Source organism: Lutra lutra, chromosome 10, assembly GCF_902655055.1.
Source record: "Lutra lutra chromosome 10, mLutLut1.2, whole genome shotgun sequence".
Classification (NCBI taxonomy): domain Eukaryota; kingdom Metazoa; phylum Chordata; class Mammalia; order Carnivora; family Mustelidae; genus Lutra; species Lutra lutra.
Window position 1 is genome coordinate 5,531,481 of NC_062287.1, and position 21,772 is coordinate 5,553,252.

Below are 21,772 nucleotides of genomic sequence, written 5' to 3' on the forward strand. Positions count from 1 at the left end.
TCCCTCAGATTTTTTTTTTTTTTTTTTGCATCCTCTCAGTATGTGCCATACTCCTCTTAACAGATACTAGATTCCCTTATACCTACCATTGTAGTAGACTTAGCTTAAGGCTGATACAATACTCCAGTATTTAACTACTAAAGCAATTATTTAGGTCTCTTGTCTTTATAATTATATGGTTCTACTCTTTTTCACCTGGAACTGTATCTTTAACCAGGTCCACCACGTCAAAAAGCTACTTAGAGCACCCATGAAGTCATTATATACGAAGATTATAAAATGAAAGGGCAAGAAAATTGTCATTCCATTTTAGGAAATACCCTAGCTGGGATCTGGGAACCAACTCACCACTTTCTACTTATAGTTCATGAATCAGTTTCCCAACAGCTTGCTCACTAATGCTACAGAGAGAAACAAACAAATATACAAATAAAAAACCAAAGATACTGTCCTTTGGAATAGGGGCAGACACTTAGAAACCATGATATACCTTTTATCTCATATACTATTACTTCAGTATCCCCATCACTGATGAGGTGACATCATCTCAAATATGAAATTAGATCAAAAATAGATGGCTATTTTCCCTCTTTTTATTTTTCACAAATAACCCAATATAAACAATTATAATTCTATAGCCGGCTGAAAATAAATAATTTTTATGATGGTTTACTTTCTAACAGTTACGTTATTTGGAATAAGTCAGCTGCTACTACGATTTCACCAATACAGAAATTTATAATGTATATGAACCACTGGAGTCACTTTGGAAACAGGGCAGCTGGAGTTTTTTATAGGTTTCAAAATTTAAACTGAAGATAAACAATTTCTTTTCATGGGAGAGTTTCAAAAGGACTAAGTACCCCAGATGTATTCATAATCACTTGAGACTTCTAACAGGTGGTGGGGTGAAGTCAAATTCTTAATGTGGATTTTTCTGTAGACCAAACATTCTCAAAAATAACACTGAACTAAAGGGATGAATTCGGTACGGAAGAGGGAAGGAAACAAAGAGAAGATCACCCTTTTAATGCATAAATCACAGATGTATATGCAATATATGAACAGTGTATTTGTGACATTAAAGAATCGTATAGGGGATCAGGGGGAAAAATCCTAAAACACTCCTTAAGGGTGTAACAATAAAATAAGGTTGAGAAACTGCTCTAGACAGAATGTAGACAGAATGAGCCTTTCTCAGAAAAAATATGGTCATTAGTGCTAGCTCCCCTGGCCTAGGATTATCACATATCAGGCAGTTTACGATTTATCGTAAGACATTATACTTGAGTACACACTTGAGAAAAGGTTTTGTTAAAAAGCTGGATTACTTCTATGAAGTGTTTAAAAATTATAATGCATCTTAAAACTAATATCTAAGTATTTATCTTTTGCTCTTAAAAAACATGCCCAACTGTGGGCAATCTAGAGATCCCATTTTAGATTAGACTTGATGTGTTTTGCTTTACTTTTAGAAAAATAAAACAAAGAGCTAAAGTTAATAAACCAATAGTGGAGACAAAATGAAATACTAAAAATAATCCAGAAGAATGCAGGAAATAAAAGAGCAAGAAACAAAAGGGACAAATAGAAAACAAATGGCGAGATAGTAAATTCATTTTTTTTTAACTTTTTTTTTTTTTTTAAATTAAGCCTATGCCCAGTGAGGGGCCTGAACTCATGAACCCAAGATTATGAGTCCCATACTCTACCAATTGAACCAGATAGGCACCCCAAGATAGTACATTTAAACCTAATTTAGCAATCCTACTTCAGTATTTACTCAGATAAAATGAAACATGTCTACACAAAAACTTATAAGCAAGGTTGTGAACATTTTATAAGCTTATATAAGTTATATAAAACCCAAACCAAACCAAATATCCATCAAGTGGTGAATACATGAATAAAATATAGACATACAATAAAATAGAGCAAAAAAAAAAAAAAAAAAAAGAGGGGTGGGTGAGATGGATTTTAATAAGAAGCTTTCCTTAGAGTAGGGTATGTTAAAAACAGAACAAGTTCCTGAATAAATGGACAAAAGAATAAATGAATGGAAAAATGAACAAATGAATAAAAATCAATGATCAAGGACAGTCTTCCTTCAGTATTCCTCAGCGTTTGAAGGAAAAGCAGTTTACAGCACATACGTAACCTCTTGGACCTTGGTTTCCACCATCTTATCATAGAGCAAGCAACTGCTACTTTTCTGGGTAGATTAAGAGAAGATTAAGAAAGAAGTGAAAGAAGTGAAAAAAAGATTTAATATCTTTGGTCTATAATCACAGAAAGAGCAGTTTGTAAAGCTATGATGCATGTGTGCAGGGGTGTGGGTAGCTAAATCCTGGAAATTCAGGCAGAATGGCTTATTTTATTCTGCAGCATCAGGTTATGAGAGGAAAGAGAAACTTCAGCGTTCTCAACATGATCCATTTTCCAAGGGTAGAGCTGATTATGTGGTTGTATAGAAAACTTATGCATTTCCCCCAACTCTTCTATTAGACGTGACCATAGGATTAAGTTTATATTCAAAGTATTCCTAGGGACTTTGCTAGTGCCTTCTGGCTTCTACTCAAACTTAACAGAGATTATTAGAATTAGTATTTGTGATTTCACTGTTTTAAATATTTACAGATGCTTAATTCTTAGATACTTCTGACATTGCAACAGATTAAACCCCAAGTATAAACATTACTTTCAGGGCTTTCATTTTGTTCTGATAGTAAAAAGTATCAGAGGAACATGCCTTAAACCTGATTTCTAAATGAGATACCCTCTAGCAACTGAAATTGCTCAAGTGATTGTTATATATAAAGTACGCTTTACCCCCAGGGAGGGGGAGAAAATTAAAACCTAGCCGCCCACATCAAAGCCCATTAAGTCATTAGGTGGCCCTTCAGTAGGTGAGCTTCATTCTCTTGCTGGGCTGCAGGGCACTGGGAGCCCTCCTAGAGACATTAACAAGTGCTTCTGCAAGCAGATTTATTCAGGAATCACAAAATTTAGATCTGAGATGGATGGGCTTTCTCAATTTGCAGATGAGGAAACAAAGACATTAAATGGTTCTTCCAGGATCTACGGGTTGTTACATGAAAAGGAGAAAACCCCAAATACCCACAGCATTCTGAAATTACACAGCCCAAGTGGTCCTGAAGGTGGGGTGAATTATTCTAGACTAATTGATTTGGATGGTGAATTAGAATACCATCCAGGTTGATGATCGCTTTAGATGAAAAACAAAAACAAAAACAAAAAACAATTCTTCAGGGGCACCTGGCTGGCTCAGTCAGTAGAGTGTGAAACTGTTGATCGGAGGGTTTTAAGATGGAGTCCCACATTGGGCATACAAATTACTTAAAGATAAATTCTTTAACACACACAAATATACCCACAAATTTTTAAAAAACAAAACAAAAAACATGCGTAATATTGGGCAATCTAGAGTTCCCATGTTATTATTTCTTAAAGATTTATTTATTTGAGAGAGCAAGAGCAGAGTTGGGGGGGGGGGCAGAGGGAGAGGAGTATATAATCTCCAGAGAAGTCCGTGTAGAGCTCGACCTGGGGCTCGATCTCTTGACCCAGAAATCATGACCTGGGCCAAAACCAAGAGTCAGATGTGTAAATGACTGTCCCAACCAGGGACAACCTCTTTTTTATAATTTATTTCTTAAGTACGCTCCGTGCCTAACATGGAGCCCAATGCGCAGCTCGAACTCACAACTCTGAGATCAAGACCTGAGCTGAGATCAAGTCAGATGCTTAAATGACTGAACCACCCAAGTGCCCCTAGAGTTCCTATTTTAGATTAGACTTGATGTAATCTGTTTTACTTTTGTCTTACAAGTTCCAAAACAACGCTGTAAATTATTGAGTACTTCAATATTAACTATATATATAGCCACTTCTCTACTTGTAAAAATCTTATTTATCATTGTTAAATACTTGATTGTAATCAATTCTCTATCAGAATAACAGGGAAAAGTTTTAGGTCTAAATTATTCCAAATCTCAAATGTTACAATGAAAATACAAAAGAGGGAGCAATGATCTCTTACTAGAATACAAATAATTACTCTTCAATTAACGTTAGTGATCATTTTTTTTTCCTAAAAACACCTTTAGAATAAAATAACTATCTTTTGTGTAAACTTAGTAAGATGTACAAATAGGTAAGAAAAAAAAAAAAACAAATAGGTAAGAAAGCATGCCTGAGTGTCCTTTTTTCTTAATATCGTCCTCTGCCTGCTTTTCAGTGGAGGTAGAAATGAGTAGCAAGTTAAATAGACTGAAGGGAAATATAACTGGAAAAGAGAAGGAAAGATAAAACCCTAACTACATCTAGAGTATTCAAATTTTAGAAACGGAGATGCCAAGAGTCTGCCTTCTCTTCTTCCTATTTATGGAGAGGGAAAGCTAAAGAAAGAGGTGACTGATGAAGAAAGCAAGAGATATCAAATCCCCCTACCTGAAAATACCTCCTTTACATGTTATAATTTCCCAGAAGCTTTTGATTTAAAAATGTAAGCAATTCTTGGGAAGACTAAACCTATAGCGCCTTATATTACTAGATCCACAAATAACAAAGTTTCTATCTATAAAGAAGTTACCTAAATGGACCCAGAAGATACATATGCAAGTAACTGTAATACAAAGCAAAGGTGGTAAGACAATAGGACTTATTTTATGAGAGGAGAGGGGCTTGAGAAAGTATTACCAATTTGGGGAAAATTATGAATGGTATAAAGAGGTGAGTCTTGAAGGATGGTTGGGGAATCCCAAAAAAGCCAATGAAAAGCATACATGAAGAACATGTTTGGGGAATGTGCACTGTCTGGAGAAAACACAATATATGTGGAGAACAGCTGGAGATACCACTGATAAGACAGAATGGGTAAGGATCCAAAAAAGCTGTAAATGTCATCAAGGGCATATTTTTATGAGTAAATAATAAAGATAATCTGGATAAGAGAAAACAGAGTTAATAATCTAATGACCTATTCAGTAGGCAAAAAAGAAATGTTATGATCACAGCTGCAATTCTGTAGATATTTACTAAATATTTATAACATCTTAGATACATAAAGGTGAATAAATCAGTGGCTCTTGACCTTTCAGGTGTGTCAGTTCTGATTCTGTTTGTCTTCAAATCTTTTCTTCCCCCTCTCTCGTGCTCTGAGCTGTGTGATGGGAAACCTGACTCCATTCAGGCAATGTTTCCTAGGCTCCACGTCAGCTGGCTTCTGGCTGTGTTCAAACAATGGGAAACACTGGTGGGAGACTGGAGTGCAGCTGAAAGAAGCCATGTAGTTTCCCCCCATTCCCTCTTGGCCTTAGTAGATTCTCCTCTGTGACTACTGTTCCCTCACCAGAAAAGCTTACCTTTCATCTTCCACAGGAAGAACCCAGCCTCTGGACTGCTTCATTTCTCTTAGGCCTCCTGATTATCACAGTGGCTTCCTGCCGTTGTTACTCTCCGAGCAGGCGCACATAAGCTGCTTGTCTTCTTAGTTTTTCTATCACCAGTGTAACCCATTCCCTCATTATATCCCTCCATGTTAAATACTCAGATTGGCTTCAGTTTTCCTGAATGGGTTCTGACTCACACAGAAAAAAACAAACCTATTTAGAAATCCAAGAAATGTTCTGGCCCCTTCACTCATCAAAATGCCCCAACTGACATAAACCTTTACAGTTTTGAGGGCTTCCAAGACTTTTCAAAGCCTGCCTTATTAATCCCAGATCAAGAAAACTGAGGTCAAAAGTTAAGTTTCAGTTTGGGAAGATGAAGTTCTACAGGTAGATGATGGTGATGGTTGCAGAAAGATGTGAATGTACTTAATACCACGGAACTGTACACTTAAAATGGCTAAAATGCTGCATATATTTATGTCATGTAGATTTCACAAAAATAAGTAAACAAGCAACGATAACACAGGATAAGGGTTTCACAGAAGTGAAGTACAATGCTGTTGAAGCACTTAAGGAGACACTAATAGTTACACCTGCTAGAGAAGGTTCCAGAGACTGGATTTTATCTGGAGAAACTCCAAGTAGTTAGTATGCCTGGAGCACGGGGCAGACATTGAAAAGTTGAGATCATGCAGGAGAAGAAGGCAGGATCAATTCCACGGAGCACGTTGTACAACATACAGAGAAAACCGAAGTGGAGTCCCAAGTGTAATAAGCAACACTTTTATTTTGGCCTGTACAATATTTACAGAAGAGAGACAATGGCTGGATGTAGCTGAGGAGCAAGGGCTGGTTACATGTAGTGAAGTTCAAGTCAGCATGGTATGTTGCAGAATCTGATGTGTAAAAGGGTGACATAGAGCATCAGGTAGAATGTGTGGTGAGGTCTAGGTAAAGCATTCTGGGGTTTGAGGGTGTGGGAGGAGCACATGCCTGAGGGTAAAGAAACCTAATTATGTGAACTCTAAGAGGAACTACTTCTCTATTCTTAGCATTTAGCAGTGTCCATACTAAGCACCCAGAGATTTCTTTAAAGAACATTATAAGGAGTCAACACAAAGAGGTGAAGACAGGGAGGGGTACTGAAAGAAGAATCATGACAAAATAATGAAATTGTTACAATTTTAAGCCTCTTAGTTTTGGAATTATAGATCTGTGTGCTGATATGAGCTTCCACACATAATACTGAGGAAGAATGAGTGTGGGGAGATTCTTTTTTTGAATCAGACATTCTTTTGCACAACTTGAAATTTTGGTAACTACACAATATTTTCCTTTAGAATACATGTAGTATGAATGCTTTAGGCAGATTTTTTTTTAACAGCAAAATCAATAGCAAAACTCTTATCAGAAGCCATGACAGAACCCAAAGAAGGGATAAGGGGGGGGGGGGATATTAAGTAGGATTGGTGGCAATTAAAATGGATGCGAATGACAAAGAATTTTTAGGGTAAGAAAATGAATTTGGAATTTTTATCCATTAAAAAAAGCAGGAGTCAAGCAGAGCAGCTGGTTTGTGGAGAATATAATTTGGTGTGAATTATTCCACGTAGAAAACCATATTGCTTTAAGATCAGTTGTTCTTAACTGGGGATGATTTTTCCTCCAGAAAACATAGGGGCAATATCTGGAGACAGTTCTTATACTGTCCTAAGTGGGCAGGGGTGGGAGTGGGGTCTTATTGGCGTTTAATCCATAGATACCAGGGATGCTGCTAAATATCTCACAATGCCCAGGACCGCTCCCCACAATAAATAATTACCCGGCCCCAAATGTCAGTAGGGCTAGGGTGAGAAACCCTGTTAAAGACTATCCTTACTGAAACTGGAGTGGATTACCAAATTGCTAAAACTCAAAAATCCTTAAACTATATGCCTGGAGGAAACACCAATGTTACCTTGAACAGTGTGAAAATCTATTTTAAATTGGTTTCCATATAATCCTAGTAAACGTAACAATTACAAGACAGCCAGCTTTTTCTCACAGAGACTGATGGAGGTTAACTATTGATAATTCAGTTCTGATAAAGCGTGCAGATGATTAACCACACATTAATAAACTATTAATTAAAACGGGGCCGTACAACCGTTACCCGCTCCTGTTTCCTGCAAAATGTGCTCACCAAAAGCCCGGAGCACAAAGGCCAGTTTTCCCGACAGCTTTGAGTATTTAAAAAATTAAGACAAACGGGATTTTTCTAACAATAGGGTAACGACAGTAATTACTGCGGACACTACGGGGAAGTTTCATCAGAGATGTTTACCATCTACTTTCAGGGATGTCGCGTACGAGGTCTGCAAACCGTTGCTGGCTCGGGGTCTGAGCTTCCTAGGGCTCTTGCTCCCAGCAGCACGACCCTCTGGATTTTTCCCGGGGACACACAACCCGTTTCCCCACACAGACAATACGCCCCGACAACAGGCCATTAACACCAACCGTCCTCAAATGGAGGAAAAACGAACCAGGAGCACTAGCCCACTTTCAACTGGAAGGCATTTTCCTCCGTGAAATTTCTGGCCGGAGGAAGACGAGGAATTGCTGTTTTACAACATGCAGCTGGCATTTCAGACGCCCTACGCTGGACCACTCACTGCGGGGAGGGAGAGTGAGGAATGGCCGGGGAAGATCCCCCCCCGTTCGCCCCCAAATTCGCCGTTGGAAGGGCGAGAAAGACATCGCGAAGATCTCTCTACGAGACTGGCTGGCTCGGGGATATCCTCGTGTTCCCTAATCGGGTCCCAGCTCTGACAAGTCTCCTTCCGGGGGTCCCAACGAGGCGTGCAGGCCTGGCTCCCCCTCCGAACCCGGGCCTCAGGTGTTCCGCCCCGCGCTTCTCCCCGGCCCTCCCCTCGCCACGCAGCCTCCGGGGAGCCCAGCAGCCGCACACAAAGAGGCTTACGCTACCCGAGCGCCCGGCTCAAGGGGAACCGCCGCAGGTCTCGACCTGCAGGCGGGGAGGCAGAACCCCAGAGCTTCCCCACCCTAGGGAGAACCTTTGGCCCCAGAGATCTCTCCGTCCCGCTCAGCCGGGTCCACTACCCGTCCCTCCCGTGACCGCGCTTACCCAGTACCAGCCGCGCTATGTCCGAGGGTAACAACATGACCGAAGCCGCAGCAAGAACCGCCACAAGAGACAAGATTCAGGTAAAAGCCAACACAGCGACAGCTCCTGCGCCGCATCTCCCGGTTCCAGTGGCGGCACTGAACCCGCGGCAATTTGTCCCGCCTCTTTCGCCTCGCGTCGGCCAATCGCTTCCGCCGGACAAAGAAAGGCGCCGAAATAAAACCCGCCTCGGTTCCCGTCGGATCTGTCGTCACTTCCGTCCCCCTATTCGGAGGGGTGGGGCTGAAGCCGGCGAGGAGGTGGGATGCAGGTGCCGCTGCCAGAGCCAGGGGGCGGGCGGCGATCGCAAGGTCGCACACCATTGGCGAGCAACGCGCACGCGCGTTTGTTCAGACGAGCGGAATGTTTTGAGGCTAGCCGGCGCAGGGAGCGCAAAGCGTGCGGGGGTCGGCGCGCATGAGCAGATGGTACCCGCTCCCGGTTGACCCCGACTGTTTCCTCGGGAGACCCAGGCTGCGTGTTCACGCTGCGTTTGAACCGGAAGCGGGAATAGTGGGTGTCCACCTGGCTGGAGCCGCAGGGGCTGGTGTGGGGAGGCGAGTGGACCCGGGACCGAGGCTGCAGCTGCCGCTGCTGTCGGAAATTCCACTTTGGCGGTGCGAGTGCACCGTTAGGGGGAGCGTGAAGAGTGGGCCCCGGCTTCTGCGTCGGGGATTGCTGGGCTGTCCGAGCCCTTCTGTGCCAGGCCGCCGACGGCGGGTCTCACCCGCTGCTCTGGGGCGGACCTTCCCTGCTCGCTACGCTCTCTCCCGCCCTCTCTCCGAGGCCCTCGCGGATTTAGCCTCGAACCTTCCTCCAGGTGCTGGTAGCACGCTCCTGCCCGTCCCCTTTCCTCTGCCACCGTACGGTCCAGGTGTAGCTAGAGGACTTGACTAACAATGTTTTCCCCCCTTTTCTTAATTAGTTTTAAACCGCGAGCATCTGCTGAGGCTTAAACTAGAGTGACGTGGTGGAGAGCACGGACTCAAGAATTTCGTTGCTGGACTTGGAATTTTGGCAGACATGTGGGTGACTGCGCTGTGCGGTCTCCCTTGTGATAATCCTTGCCGGTGGTGAGCCCTCAAGAGCGTTTGCTGCTGTTTTTATCAGGTACCGAGAAGTAAAGGGACTCTTAGAGCTCAGGGTGATCATTAAGGGAGAACCGTGATCGTAGAGGAGCTAACGAGGTTCTGCGAGGGGACCTCGAGTTGTTCAGTTGCCCCCGGAGGAGGATGGTGGGAGCCTTCCAGACAGACCGGGAAATGTATGTAAAAACACAAAGCGTGAGAGGTTTCAGAAGCATAGGAGTGAGGTCTGGCGTTGAATGAAATAGATGTGGGCATTTTCAGCATGTTGAGGTCTTAGGGATGGATGAGATCACACTGGGAGAACCTCGGGTGGGAAGTAGGGAGATATAGTCTTGCAGGTGTGAATGGAAGAGGAACCATCTGAAGAGAGACTTAGGAAACAGAGGAAGGGAAAAATGATGATTTGTGATATTTGTTGTGTTCCAGGCACTGTGTTAAATCCGTACGTGAATCTTTAACAGTAACTTTGAGGGAGGTAGTATTGTTTTTCCTTTTATCGGTGACAGATTGAGCTTTAGAGAGATTAGCTAATGTGTCCAAGGTTATACAGCCTGTAAGGGGCAGGGGCAGGATTTGAACCAGCACAGTCCAACAAGAGAGTCCACACTATTACACCAGAAGAAAATGGCATGCCACCGGCAGAATTCCATACAGGAAGATGTGATGTAGGCATCGTTTTCAAATTCTGGGAATTTTCAAATTTCATCGTTTTCAAATTCAAGGAATCAGCTTGATTGAAATCTAAAAAGGAAGGTCGGACTTGCCACTTCAGAGACTGTTGTTCAGGAAGTATGTATGGTTTGAGGAGCATTTGGTAGAGGGGCTTAAGTCTGGGTTAATGTATTAATTGAATTCAACCATATCTGTTGACTCTTACTCTAGCTGACTATTCTTCAGTTCCTTCGGTTTTCTTTCAATTCCTCCAACACACCATGCACTTTTTCATCTTAGGACCGCTTGGTGGTACTAGTCTCCTTCCCTGAAATATTGGTCCTCTCCCTCTTTCTGTGATTGGCACCAGTTCAGGTCTTGGCTTTTTTGTAATCTCTGCTGAGATGTTCCCTGGAAGCTTATCAGAAGTGATCCTCTCCATTGTTAGTGTATGTTTTCCTCTTTTGGGTCCTATATCATATTTTGGAATTAGGGATTGATTTTTCATTGTACTTGTTTATTGTCACTCTCCCCCACCAGTTATGACTCCACAAGGGAAGGATTTGTGTCTGTTTAATTCATTGTGTCTGGCTACCCCTAACATAGTACCTCAAACAGGTAGTGGCCCTGTAAATATTGTTGTATGGATCAGTGAAAGAACGTTTCCTAACTGAATTGTTTTCTTCAAAGTAGTGAATCTTTGAGAAACAGAAGAGAGGAACACAGAAGGGGAAGAATAAAAAACCACAGCTTAAAAAAAGAAAAAATTGAGGGCTGCATCTTCCTGGAAGTGTCACATGGTCAGTAAACTTGCACTTTTTATTATGTTATAAATAACATCTTCAGTATACTTAGGAATAAACATGCCTATGTTTATGGTTCTTTGGATATGGACTTGTTAAGGTGTTTGTGTTGGTTATGATCCCAGTTTTATTTTACTTACTGACTCAATCAAGAGGGTTTTAAACCACGATTGAGTATGAAGGGGAAAGAGTCCTAGATAAGAGGGAATGGAAAATAAAAATAACCCTTTTCCTCAAGAAGTTTACAATCACATGGCAAACTCTTGGTAAATAACAACCTTTAATCTACAGCAGAGTAAGGGAGGTTGTAACGGATAAAAGAGTCACAACAGCCAATGAGTAAAAATGAAGAAGCAAATTAGAGCTACCTACCAACGAAATAGGTTGGCTTCTTAGGTAGTGTGCTCTCAGAGTATTTATGGAGAGTGTTTACTTTTATAGGAGGGATTTCTTCCTTTGTAAGAAGATTGGACGTGGTCTTTCAGTTCCAATTTTAAGACTGAATTAAACAACAGCAAAGAAACATACTTGGTCTTTAAAGAATGAGTAGAGTTTATATGAAGGGATGGCAGAAGGACTCCCCTTCTTTTTCTTCTTGAGATGTGTCAAGGACAAAGTTTTTTGTTTGTAAACACTTGTAGTCTAATAAAAACGAAGCTTTCTTGTAAGAAGAGTCAGAAATAATGACACAAAATGCTTTTCTTAGGCCTTTTTTTAAAAGGTTATCAAAGGAAGGTTTGATTATATCAGAAACCTAAAAGGAGGTAGGCTACAGCAATGGCATTAAGGTACAGTAAAGTGTAGTTGATTTTTGGCACTATAGTATTTAATTCCCTTTGAAACAGCAGCATAATTGCACTTGAATTTTTATGTTTTAAATGAGAACCGTAAAGCCAGCTGAGACTTAGTGCTAGGGAAGGCTTACTAGCTCTGATAACCTCCTGCATAGCAATTCCAAAGCCTAAGCAATTCCAGCTTTTGGCTTAGTAAATGATGTATTTTGTTACTCCATGTAAGAGTTAAATAATTAAGAGTTAAATAGTGCAGCTGGTCGATCCTTAAATCAGCTGATCATCCTTAAGAACAGGTCAGTCAGTTGTTAAATCCTTAAATCCCCTTTTCCTTTTTTTTTTTTAAATTTTTGAATTTATTTTATTTTATCTTTTTAAAAGATTTATTTATTTATTTATTTATTTATTTATTTATTTGACAGACAGAGATTACAAGTAGGCAGAGAGGCAGGCGGAGAGAGAGATTGGAGGAAGCAGGCTCCCTGCTGAGCAGAGAGCCCAACGTGGGGCTCGATCCCACGACCCTGGGATCATTACCTAAGCCGAAGGCAGAGGCTTTAACCTACTGAGCCACTCAGGGGCCCCAAATTTTTGAATTTATTTTAGAGAGAGTGTGCATGCATTCCGGGTGGGGAGTGGGGAGAAGGAAGGAGAGAGATAGAATCAGAAATAGACTCTATGCTGAGCCCTGAGCTGGTCATCGCAGAGGCTTGGTCTCACCACCTCTAGTTCATGCCTGAGCTGAAAACAAGAGTCAGACGTACTTAGCTGACTGAGACCCTCAGGCATCCCTTTCTTTTCCTTATTCCTTTTTTTTTTTTTTTCTTTTAAAGGTTTTACTTATTTATTTGACAGAGTGAGAGTGAGAGAGACAGAGAGGGAACACAAGCAGTGGGAGCAGCAGAGGGAGAGGGAGAAGCAGGCTTCCGGCTGAGCAGGGATCCCAATGTGGGGCTTGATCTTAGGACCCTGGGACCATGACCTGAGCGGAAGGTAGAGGCTTAATGACTGAGCCACTCAGGTGCCCCTCTTTTCCTTATTCTTGACCAGGCTGTCTTCTGTTGGTCTTCTACCTTTTAATTGAATTATCATGTTTCTTAGAAAAGGTCTCAGAAAAGTAAATTTATGTGTTGCCCGTTTTTAATCCTGCTATTGCAAACTGGTACCCATTTGCAGGTTGAAGCTTTGTTTTGATATATTCTAAGAAAATCTCATTTGAATGTGGAAACATTAAGGAAAATAATTTTATGGTCACGGTATGCGTGTAATTGTACAGTCTGATCTGACAATACCACAGTCTGAAATAATCTTGCATTTACTTGTGTTTCTTTTTTTTACGGCGCTGTGCTTTCTGCAGGTCTGCACCATGAGTTTAGCACTGAACGACCTGCTTATATGCTGCCGTCAACTGGAACATGACAGAGCCACCGAACGAAGGGTAGTAAATTCCTGAAGCGTAACCTTTTCTTGAAGTTAGCGTGTGATTGGCAACCCAGGACTGTGTTCTTTTTCATTTTCAGAAGGAAGTTGAGAAATTTAAGCGCCTGATTCGGGATCCTGAAACTGTTCAACATTTAGATCGACATTCAGATTCCAAACAAAGCAAATACTTGAATTGGGATGCTGTGTTTCGGTACTCCATTCCAAGTTTTTTTACTGTCTTTATTTTCCTCTTTCATTTATTTATTTATTTTTTTAAGATTTTATTTATTTGACAGACAGAGATCACAAGTAGGCAGAGAAGCAGGCAGAGAGAGAGGGGGAAGCAGGCTCCCTGCTGAGCAGAGAGCCCGATGCAGGGCTCCATCCCAGGACCCTGAGACCATGACCTGAGCCAAAGGCAGAGGCTTTAACCCACTGAGCCACCCAGGCGCCCCTCCTCTTTCATTCTTATTTGTTGTGATATTTTTGTATATGTAGGTCTTACTTATCTTTGCTTTCTGTATACTGTTGTGCCTTGCATGTAAAGTTGGTGCTTAATATTTGTCTGAAATATGATTTTTAAAGGATGTTACTATAGAAAGGCATTTGTTCAATGAAAGTTCTTAGATCTCACTCAAGATTAAGAGGATTCCTTTCATATTAGTTCATTTAAGACTTTATTTTAGAAGAACCCTTTATTTCAAATTGGAGAATAAATTAAGTTATAAATGCTTTGTTATTATTTTTACACCTTTAAATATTCCTCTGAATAACTGCTACATATTAAATTGTAATTAATAAAACAATTACAGAATAATTTCTGTAGGAATGCAGTTAAAAACATCAGGCTTTGGAAGGACAATTGATGCTGGACTGGAGTGCCACATAGAATTGGTGTCTTTTTACATTGAGACATAATTTTCAACTCTGAAGTCTGTTTGTACCTAGGAATAGGTTGTAAAACTTAGGAAAAATGAATAAAATATTTTAAACTAATGTAGAATAGTGGGAAGCTCTAAATAACATGTTCAGCCAAGGGGAAAGTATATTTACTTGTTCTTAAGTGTTTAGAACTTTTATTTTTATGACTTACTTGGTATTGGATGGACTTACAGATTTCAGTGCAGATAACATAAAAAAATGCATGTTTCTTTTCTCTGGTTACTTAGTTCATTTCAAATACCACAAAAATGGTTCCTACCTAAAGATGAGTATTATTTTGCATAAGCAAATCAGGTAGGTCCAATAGGCACCTGGCACTTCCAACAAATCATGAATATCTTCTAGGCAGACTTCATTCAAAAGCTAGAGACATTGCCACCTACCTGGGAAAGGTTTGGGTTGTGTACAAAATAACAAGTAAGAGAGGACTGAGAGCTCAGTAGCATTGTAAGCTTTTAATAATAAAATGAAAAAACAAACAGTAAAGCAACAGAAAATCATGGAGGTTACAGTTTAGAACTTTGTGGAACAGACTTTAAATTGGTATTGTGCCTTGAAAGAGAAAATTATTTTTTTTAGCTGGTACGTTGATGACCATTTGGTGGCTTCAGAGATTCTCTTTGTGATGGCGTAAAGGATTTTTCACACTGTTGTAATAATTCAGGCATTTAATAATTCTGAATTCTTAATTTAATAATTCTGAAATTCCACTTTGTTTTTTGAAGATTTTTACAGAAATATGTTCAGAAAGAAACAGAATATCTGAGAACAGCGAAACCAAGTGTATCAGCCTCAACACAAGCCACTAGGCAGAAAAAGATGCAAGAAATCAGTAGTTTGGTCAAGTACTTCATCAAATGTGCAAATAAAAGTAAGTACTGTTATTTATTATAAATAGCTGGTTTAAAAGGTCACTGTTGCATGAGTTTGGTTGGAATATGTTGAGGTAAACGTTTAGTGCTAACTCTAATTTGTCGTACATATAATGGTTTTTAATATATGATCGGTTCAAATATTTGGAGGAATTTATGCAAGCATGGAGTGATTGTCTCCAAAAATTAAAATTAGTATTCCAACTGCCATTCTTCTTGGATCCCTTCTGTTTGTTCCTAGGACTTAGGTAGCCCTAATGATTGAACATACCTTTTAAGCTTTTTTTTCCTGTCTTTGAATAGCCTTAATAGTGGTGAAACCTGTCTCCCTTTGTTACTGCTTCTGCCTTCTGAGATAATATAGAAAAATCCTGTTAAATTTTTTCAGAATGTTATCTTTTGAGATACCCGAAGTAAGCTTTGACATTTCCTTTGAGTCGTTGTCTCTAACCTAAACAGATGTTCTTTATTCAGCTCATTTCACCCTAGTTTTTGTGTCACTCTCTTCTGAATTTTCTTCAGTGTAATTATATCTCAAAGTGTAGGACTTAATCATAGCCATATTCTGATTGGTAAAGAGTGGAGCAGGACTTATATATCTTTTATTCTCTACTTTTACTAATTCATTTTGAAATTACATTAGCTTTCTTGCAATCAGAACCCACCATGCCCAGTATTGATTAAAAAAAGAATGCCCAGTGGTTTTTTGCTCCTCATGAGCCATGTATTTCCCACTTTGAATGGGGGCCGTGGTTGTCTTAAAGAGTTGATATTTTTGACCCAAAGTGCCCAATAGCAATAGGCCTATGTAAGGAAAGGGGCTTCCTACAATGTTGAAACCTAGAAGTAGAAATGTTTGCTTAGGGGCTCTTGGGCTCAGATTTTGTTACAATTCACACACAATGTGTGTGAATAGTAATTTGTGATTCCAGGTTTAGTTTGGGAATCAGAAAAGCCATTGAATCACTATTTTGGGCACCCGAAAGTACGGTAACACCGTATGGTAACTATACTGGCATTGAAGTGAAAGACTTAATAAGATAAAAAGAATGAGAAAAGTCCAGTGTCGGTAAACATTATTAAGTAGAAGGATATAGATGGCTCGTGAATGCTGTCTCGGAATGGTGGTATGAGATTTAAGTCTAAAAAGCAGTGGTTTAGCAGAAGTTCAGTTTTCCAGCTCTGAGGTGGCAGTTTGTGTGGATAGTGGCAAGCCTGTGTCAAGGACTCCAGCACATGCAGAGGAAAGCTACACAGAAATACTGTGTACCTGCTTTTGCCCTGAATGATAGCGCTGCATTTATTAAAATTTGTTCCCTTGGCTGCTTACATTGGGTTTACCTATTTTAATTTGTACTTATAGTGTTATTGAGAGAAAGGTATCTGGACCCATTTTTGCCCACTAGAGAAGTTTGCAGGGTATAATTTCGCTTTACGGTGAAAAAACCTTCAGTCACACAATTAACAGTATTGGAAAATACACTTGGAAAATGTGTGAAAGTATCACTGCGTTGGGTTACAGGAATAAGTAGATGAAATTATCAGAGTAAGATTATTTAAGTGGTTGAAAGTTTGTGTTTTTATTTGAGGCTTCCTTTTCTTTCCAGTTTGACTTTGTAAGTTAAGCATCTTTATGCTCTGAACAAAACCAGAGCGTTACTGTCATGTCTTCTCACTTTGTGTTTTTCAAAGAGTTGGGGAGTTGATGGGAATTGAAACACACGTCCAGACTTAGCGTTGGTATTCAAGGTCTTATGAAAGAGGCAGAGATTCGAAAACGAGAGTGGGGAAGGGAGCAATAAACAGCTCTCATTCATTCTTTTAATGTAGGCGTTGGTCTGCTCTGCACGCCAGGTAGATGGGGCCTAGAGGATAGAAAGCCCAGCTTTGTAAAATGCGAAATTTTGTGAGGGTCCTTAAATTCTCCTTAGTCAACTTAGTTGTCCCTTGGAGGCGGGTTTCCTCAGAAAAAGAACTTCAGTGTAATTCTTGAAACCTTTCTCAAATTTGGCGGAGGAAGGAAATTTGTTGAGATTGAGGCCACAGGGAAATATGATTTCATCATGACATTAATTTATGTAGTTAATAAATGTTTACTAAGCAAATATTATTTAGGACAGTTACCGGGCTGTGTTGCCATATAGAGATTAAGTAATTCCTTAGGGATGTTATCATATAGTAGATATTACAGTTAAGAGATGGTTACGAGGACTGTAAGAGGGAGGGGGCCGCAGGGCGTCATAGCAGAGGAACGTGATCATGCATTTCGTCACTGGTTCAGTGCCCGAGAGTGTGGTATAAATCAAGTAAAAATGATAAACGGTTGTGTCAGTATTTATTTACTGTAGTTTGATAAGAAAATGCTAAACTCCTCATAAGAAAGTGCTAAGCTAGGGACGCCTGGGTGGCTCAGTTGGTTAAGCAGCTGCCTTCGGCTCAGGTCATGATCCCAGCGTCCTGGGATCAAGTCCCACATCGGGCTCCTTGTTTGGCGGGGAGCCTGCTTCTCCCTCTGCCTCTGCCTGCCATTCTGTCTGCCTGTGCTCGCTCGCTCTCCTCTCTCTCTGACAAATAAATAAAATCTTTAAAAAAAAAAAAAAAAAAAGAAATTGCTAAGCTAGAATATAATCAGATATATATATGACTTGTGGTCTGTTCATAGCTTATAACAAAAAAGTTATATGCCATTTTAAGATTGTTAATACTGAGGGCGCCTGGGTGGCTCAGTGGGTTAAGCCGCTGCCTTCGGCTCAGGTCATGATCTCAGGGTCCTGGGATCGAGCCCCACATCGGGCTCTCTGCTCAGCAGGGAGCCTGCTTCCCTCTCTCTCTCTCTCTCTTTCTGCCTGCCTCTCTGCCTACTTGTGATCTCTCTCTGTCAAATAAATAAAAATCTTTAAAAAGAAAAAAAAGATTGCTAATATTGAAATATAGTAAAATATTAGCTGCGACATCAATGTGATTTGCTGAAAATAAAAAACAAACAGTTTTAAATGTCATTTTGTTGCATTCAAAAATATACCCATTAATACTGAATTTTTGGGAGGCCAGGGCGCTTGGGTGGCTCAGTGGGTTAAGCCTCTGCCTTGGGCTAGGTCATGATCTCAGGGTCCTGGATTCAAGCCCCACGTTGGGCTCTCTGCTCGGCGGGGAGCCTGCTTCCTCCTCTCTCTCTCTGCCTGCCTCTCTGCCTACTTGTGATCTCTCTCTGTCTGTCAAATAAATAAACTCTTAATTTTAGGACCTCTAATAAATAAAACTGGAAATATTAGAGCCTTACATATTTATATGCCACAAATGCTTTTGTACAATATGAAAGTAATTTGGTTTTCAAAGCCCAATATTCTCCTTACAATCTTTTTTTTTTTTAAGATTATTTAATTATTTGAGAGAAAGAGTGCATTGGTTGGGGGTGGGCGGCAAAGGGAGAGGGTCAAGCAGACTCCCTGCTGAGCAGGACCCTAGGATCATGACCTGAGCTGAAAGCAGGTACTTAAGTGACAGCCACCCAGGCACCCCATCCTTCTTACAATCTTTGGTTATTTTAATGAGTTCATTCTTCGTAAAAGGTACCAAGAAACTGGATCATTTTAGGTCTAGTGCCAGAGACTGTGAACTATCAAGGATGGGGTGGATGATTGTTTTTGCTATATATTCCTATAGGGATCAGCAAACTTCTTTAGTAAAGTGACCAGTCGATGTTTTTGACTTTGTAGGCTATACAGTTTTGTGTCAGTCAGCTCTGCTGCTGTAGCATGAAAGTAGCCTTAGACAGTATGTAAATGAACGGTCATGGCTGTGACCCAGGAAAATTTTAGTTTCCAAAACAGGCAGTTGGGACCATTTTGCCCACGGGCCCCAGTTTGCTAATTCCTGCTCTATGAGAAAGAAATTAGTTCATAGTAATGTCCCATACGGAATTATTCATATAGCTGCAATTCCAAGTGTTCCTGTGTTTCTTAAGATTTATATGTTTTTATTTGTTTATTTTTCAATAGGAGCACCCAGACTGAAATGTCAAGAACTCTTGAATTATATCATGGATACAGTGAAAGATTCATCTAATGGTTCCGTTTATGGAGCAGATTGTAGCAACATTCTGCTCAAGGACATTCTTTCAGTGAGGAAATACTGGTGTGAAATATCTCAGCAACAGTGGCTAGGTATGTTTTGAAGTTTGTTATTTGTAAATTTTTTTCTGTGAAATGAAATGTCACCAAAAGATTGGTCAGAATCTTTATCCCCCAGGGGCACCTGGGTGGCTCAGTGGGTTAAGCTGCTGCCTTCGGCTCAGGTCATGATCTCAGGGTCCTGGGATCAAGTCCCACGTCGGGCTCTCTGCTCAGCGGGGAGCCTGCTTCCCTTCCTCTCTCTCTGCCTGCCTCTCTGCCTTCTTGTGATCTCTCTCTGTCAAATAAATAAATAAAATCTTTAAAAAAAAAAAAAAAAAAAGAATCTTTATCCCCCAGGTGACCTTGCAGTTTAACAGTATCTTAGTAAAATTACTTACAGAATCCAGCCCTTAGTTTTCTTTATTATGAACTTCCTAAGTGATTGTCTCTATGAGAACTGGAACGTCACAGTTGAAAGAAGCCATCCCTGTCCTCTATTCCTTCATGGGACAGTGACAAAAAAAAAATCAAGTGAACCAAAAATTACAGGGCACCGTAACATAGATACGTTTGGGCGTAGTGAGTTCCCAGATCAGTGACACCTAAACCTCACCATGATTAAAAGAAAAAGAAGAAAACCAAGAAGGAGAGGTGTCATGAAAGTGAAAGCAGCAGAGTTTCAGGTTGGAAGGGATATGACATTTTAAGAGTGGCAGAAATGCTAAAACACAAAAGCATGCATTGGATTAGGCATAAATAGCAGGTCACTTTTAAGGTAAAAAATAGTAAAAAGGATCTATAGGGCCCAGGGACTGCAACATAAGTAGAGTGGGTGTCGGAGGAATCTATTTTCGATTTCTAGGTGAAAAGTTGTGAGAGACCAAAAAGGAAGGAAGTTGTGATCAGAGACAAACATTTGAGTTTATGAATTTCAGAGGTGGAGCCTTTCTCTGAGTGGGTTCAGTGGGTGACAGTGGGGTTTGGCTTTAATGAAGTGACTCGAAGCTCTATGTCCAAGTCTTTTAATACAACCACCACTGAAAATCTAGAAACTCTGTGTTTTTCGTGGAAAGTATTTAAGATAAATTTTGCTAATTAAATGAAAAGACATTTGTCTGTATTGTTTTTGTCAGTTTCTCATATCAAAAAAAGACACGTGTGGATGGGAAAACTGATCTAATCCGTGCCCTGCACTATATTCTACTGTTCCCATATGAATGAAAGCCTTTTTAGCTTTGAGTGTTAATTTCTGAGGTGTCATCTCAGGCTTTTGTTCTTGTTCCGAGCGTGAGGGAAGCTGTGTCCCAAACTTGATCCTCACAACAAGTTTAAGAGAAGAGGTTAGTGATATCCAGGACGCTCTGATACGTCTCTCACCACTGTGGTCCATCCTAAGTATTCAGGAGGTTTGCGTATTTTAGATTAGTACTTCTAACCACGGGTCTCACTGAAACAAAGAGAATCCTTGCTGTAGTCTCCTTACTATGTCTGACCTGTTCTCTGAAATCCTCTTTCCTTTTGAGCATATTACTGTCCTCTCTCATAATTTGGCCCTTTGATTGAATTATTTTTCTAGTTAGCTCCCTTTTCTCAAACTTCACTCTCCAGTGAGGACTATACTCAAGAAGTGGAGTTTATGTTCAGAATATATCTTTGGTAGAGGTGTTGATGGAACCCACAGTTAGAGATAAGATAGTCTAGAGGGAGAGTTTGGAGTGAGATGAGAAGATGCCCTGAGGCCTAGCCAGCATTTTCATATCAAGTTGGGATTAGCTTATTGAGTCCTACAAAAAGCTCTGCTGAAATTTTGGTGGGGCTGGATCCCAGCACCCTGGGATCAGGACCTGAGCCGAAGGCAGAGGCTTTAACCCACTGAGTCACCCAGGTGCCCCGAATTTTGGTGGGGATTGCACTCAGTGTATTGAACAATTAAGAAAGTGTCCTAAAGGAAAGATTCACAGCAGCCATACTCTCTAGTTTTGAAGGGGAAAAACACTTCATTGATGTTATAAAAATCTAATAGAAACAGAAGAAAAGGAAAATCTACGCATAGATGAGGGCAGTAGTAAGCAGTAAGGGAGAATAAGACAGAGTTCCGTCAAATTGGGTACATACAGCATCCAGCTCTGTCAGTTGGGGAAGCCCCAGCTGGAGTCTTGATTTCGAGGCCTGGACGGAGCATCCTCGCACTGGGGAGACTGTACCCCATAAGGGCGGTATAGGGCGGTAGGGCAGAGACAAGGTTTGGAGTTAGACGTTTGTTTGTGTGCAGTTTGGAGCTAGTCACATTCCTGTATCATCATGTCTTTACATATTCAAGGAGCTTGGTCTAGGTGATTTTGCCTCCCCTCCCGGATTCCACTGGGGGTGGGGGACCAGCCCAGCCTGGAGCTGGAGGGCATGGAAGGCCAAGTTTATAGCTCTTGGTGTCCAGACCAGAAAGGCCACTTCTGACCTGGAGGCCGGCTCCCACGTTACTTACGCAGCACAAGTCTCACCAGCAACATTCTCCAG

At 40.8% G+C, this 21,772-nt stretch overlaps 2 protein-coding genes across 5 annotated transcripts in view; one reads left to right on the top strand and one right to left on the bottom strand.

Moving 5' to 3' along the window:
* Positions 1-8,710, bottom strand: part of LOC125079945 (protein NPAT) — a 51,207-nt gene extending 42,497 nt beyond the window's left edge. For both annotated transcript variants that reach the window (XM_047693692.1, XM_047693690.1), the window contains exon 1: positions 8,539-8,710. In XM_047693692.1, the coding sequence (XP_047549648.1) occupies positions 8,539-8,575 (37 nt within the window). In that variant the 5' untranslated portion in view covers positions 8,576-8,710. The remainder of the gene's footprint in view (positions 1-8,538) is intronic.
* A 305-nt stretch (positions 8,711-9,015) lies between these two features.
* ATM (ATM serine/threonine kinase) overlaps positions 9,016-21,772 on the top strand; it is a 127,459-nt gene continuing 114,702 nt past the window's right edge. The window contains exons 1-7 of one of the 3 annotated variants that reach the window (XM_047691108.1): positions 9,016-9,397; positions 9,503-9,687; positions 11,007-11,116; positions 13,268-13,348; positions 13,431-13,543; positions 15,000-15,145; positions 19,145-19,309. In XM_047691108.1, the coding sequence (XP_047547064.1) occupies positions 11,114-11,116; positions 13,268-13,348; positions 13,431-13,543; positions 15,000-15,145; positions 19,145-19,309 (508 nt within the window). In that variant the 5' untranslated portion in view covers positions 9,016-9,397; positions 9,503-9,687; positions 11,007-11,113. Of the gene's footprint in view, positions 9,398-9,502; positions 9,688-11,006; positions 11,117-13,250; positions 13,349-13,430; positions 13,544-14,999; positions 15,146-19,144; positions 19,310-21,772 lie in introns of all 3 variants that reach the window. The other 2 variants (XM_047691106.1, XM_047691105.1) reach the window with 2 other exon arrangements.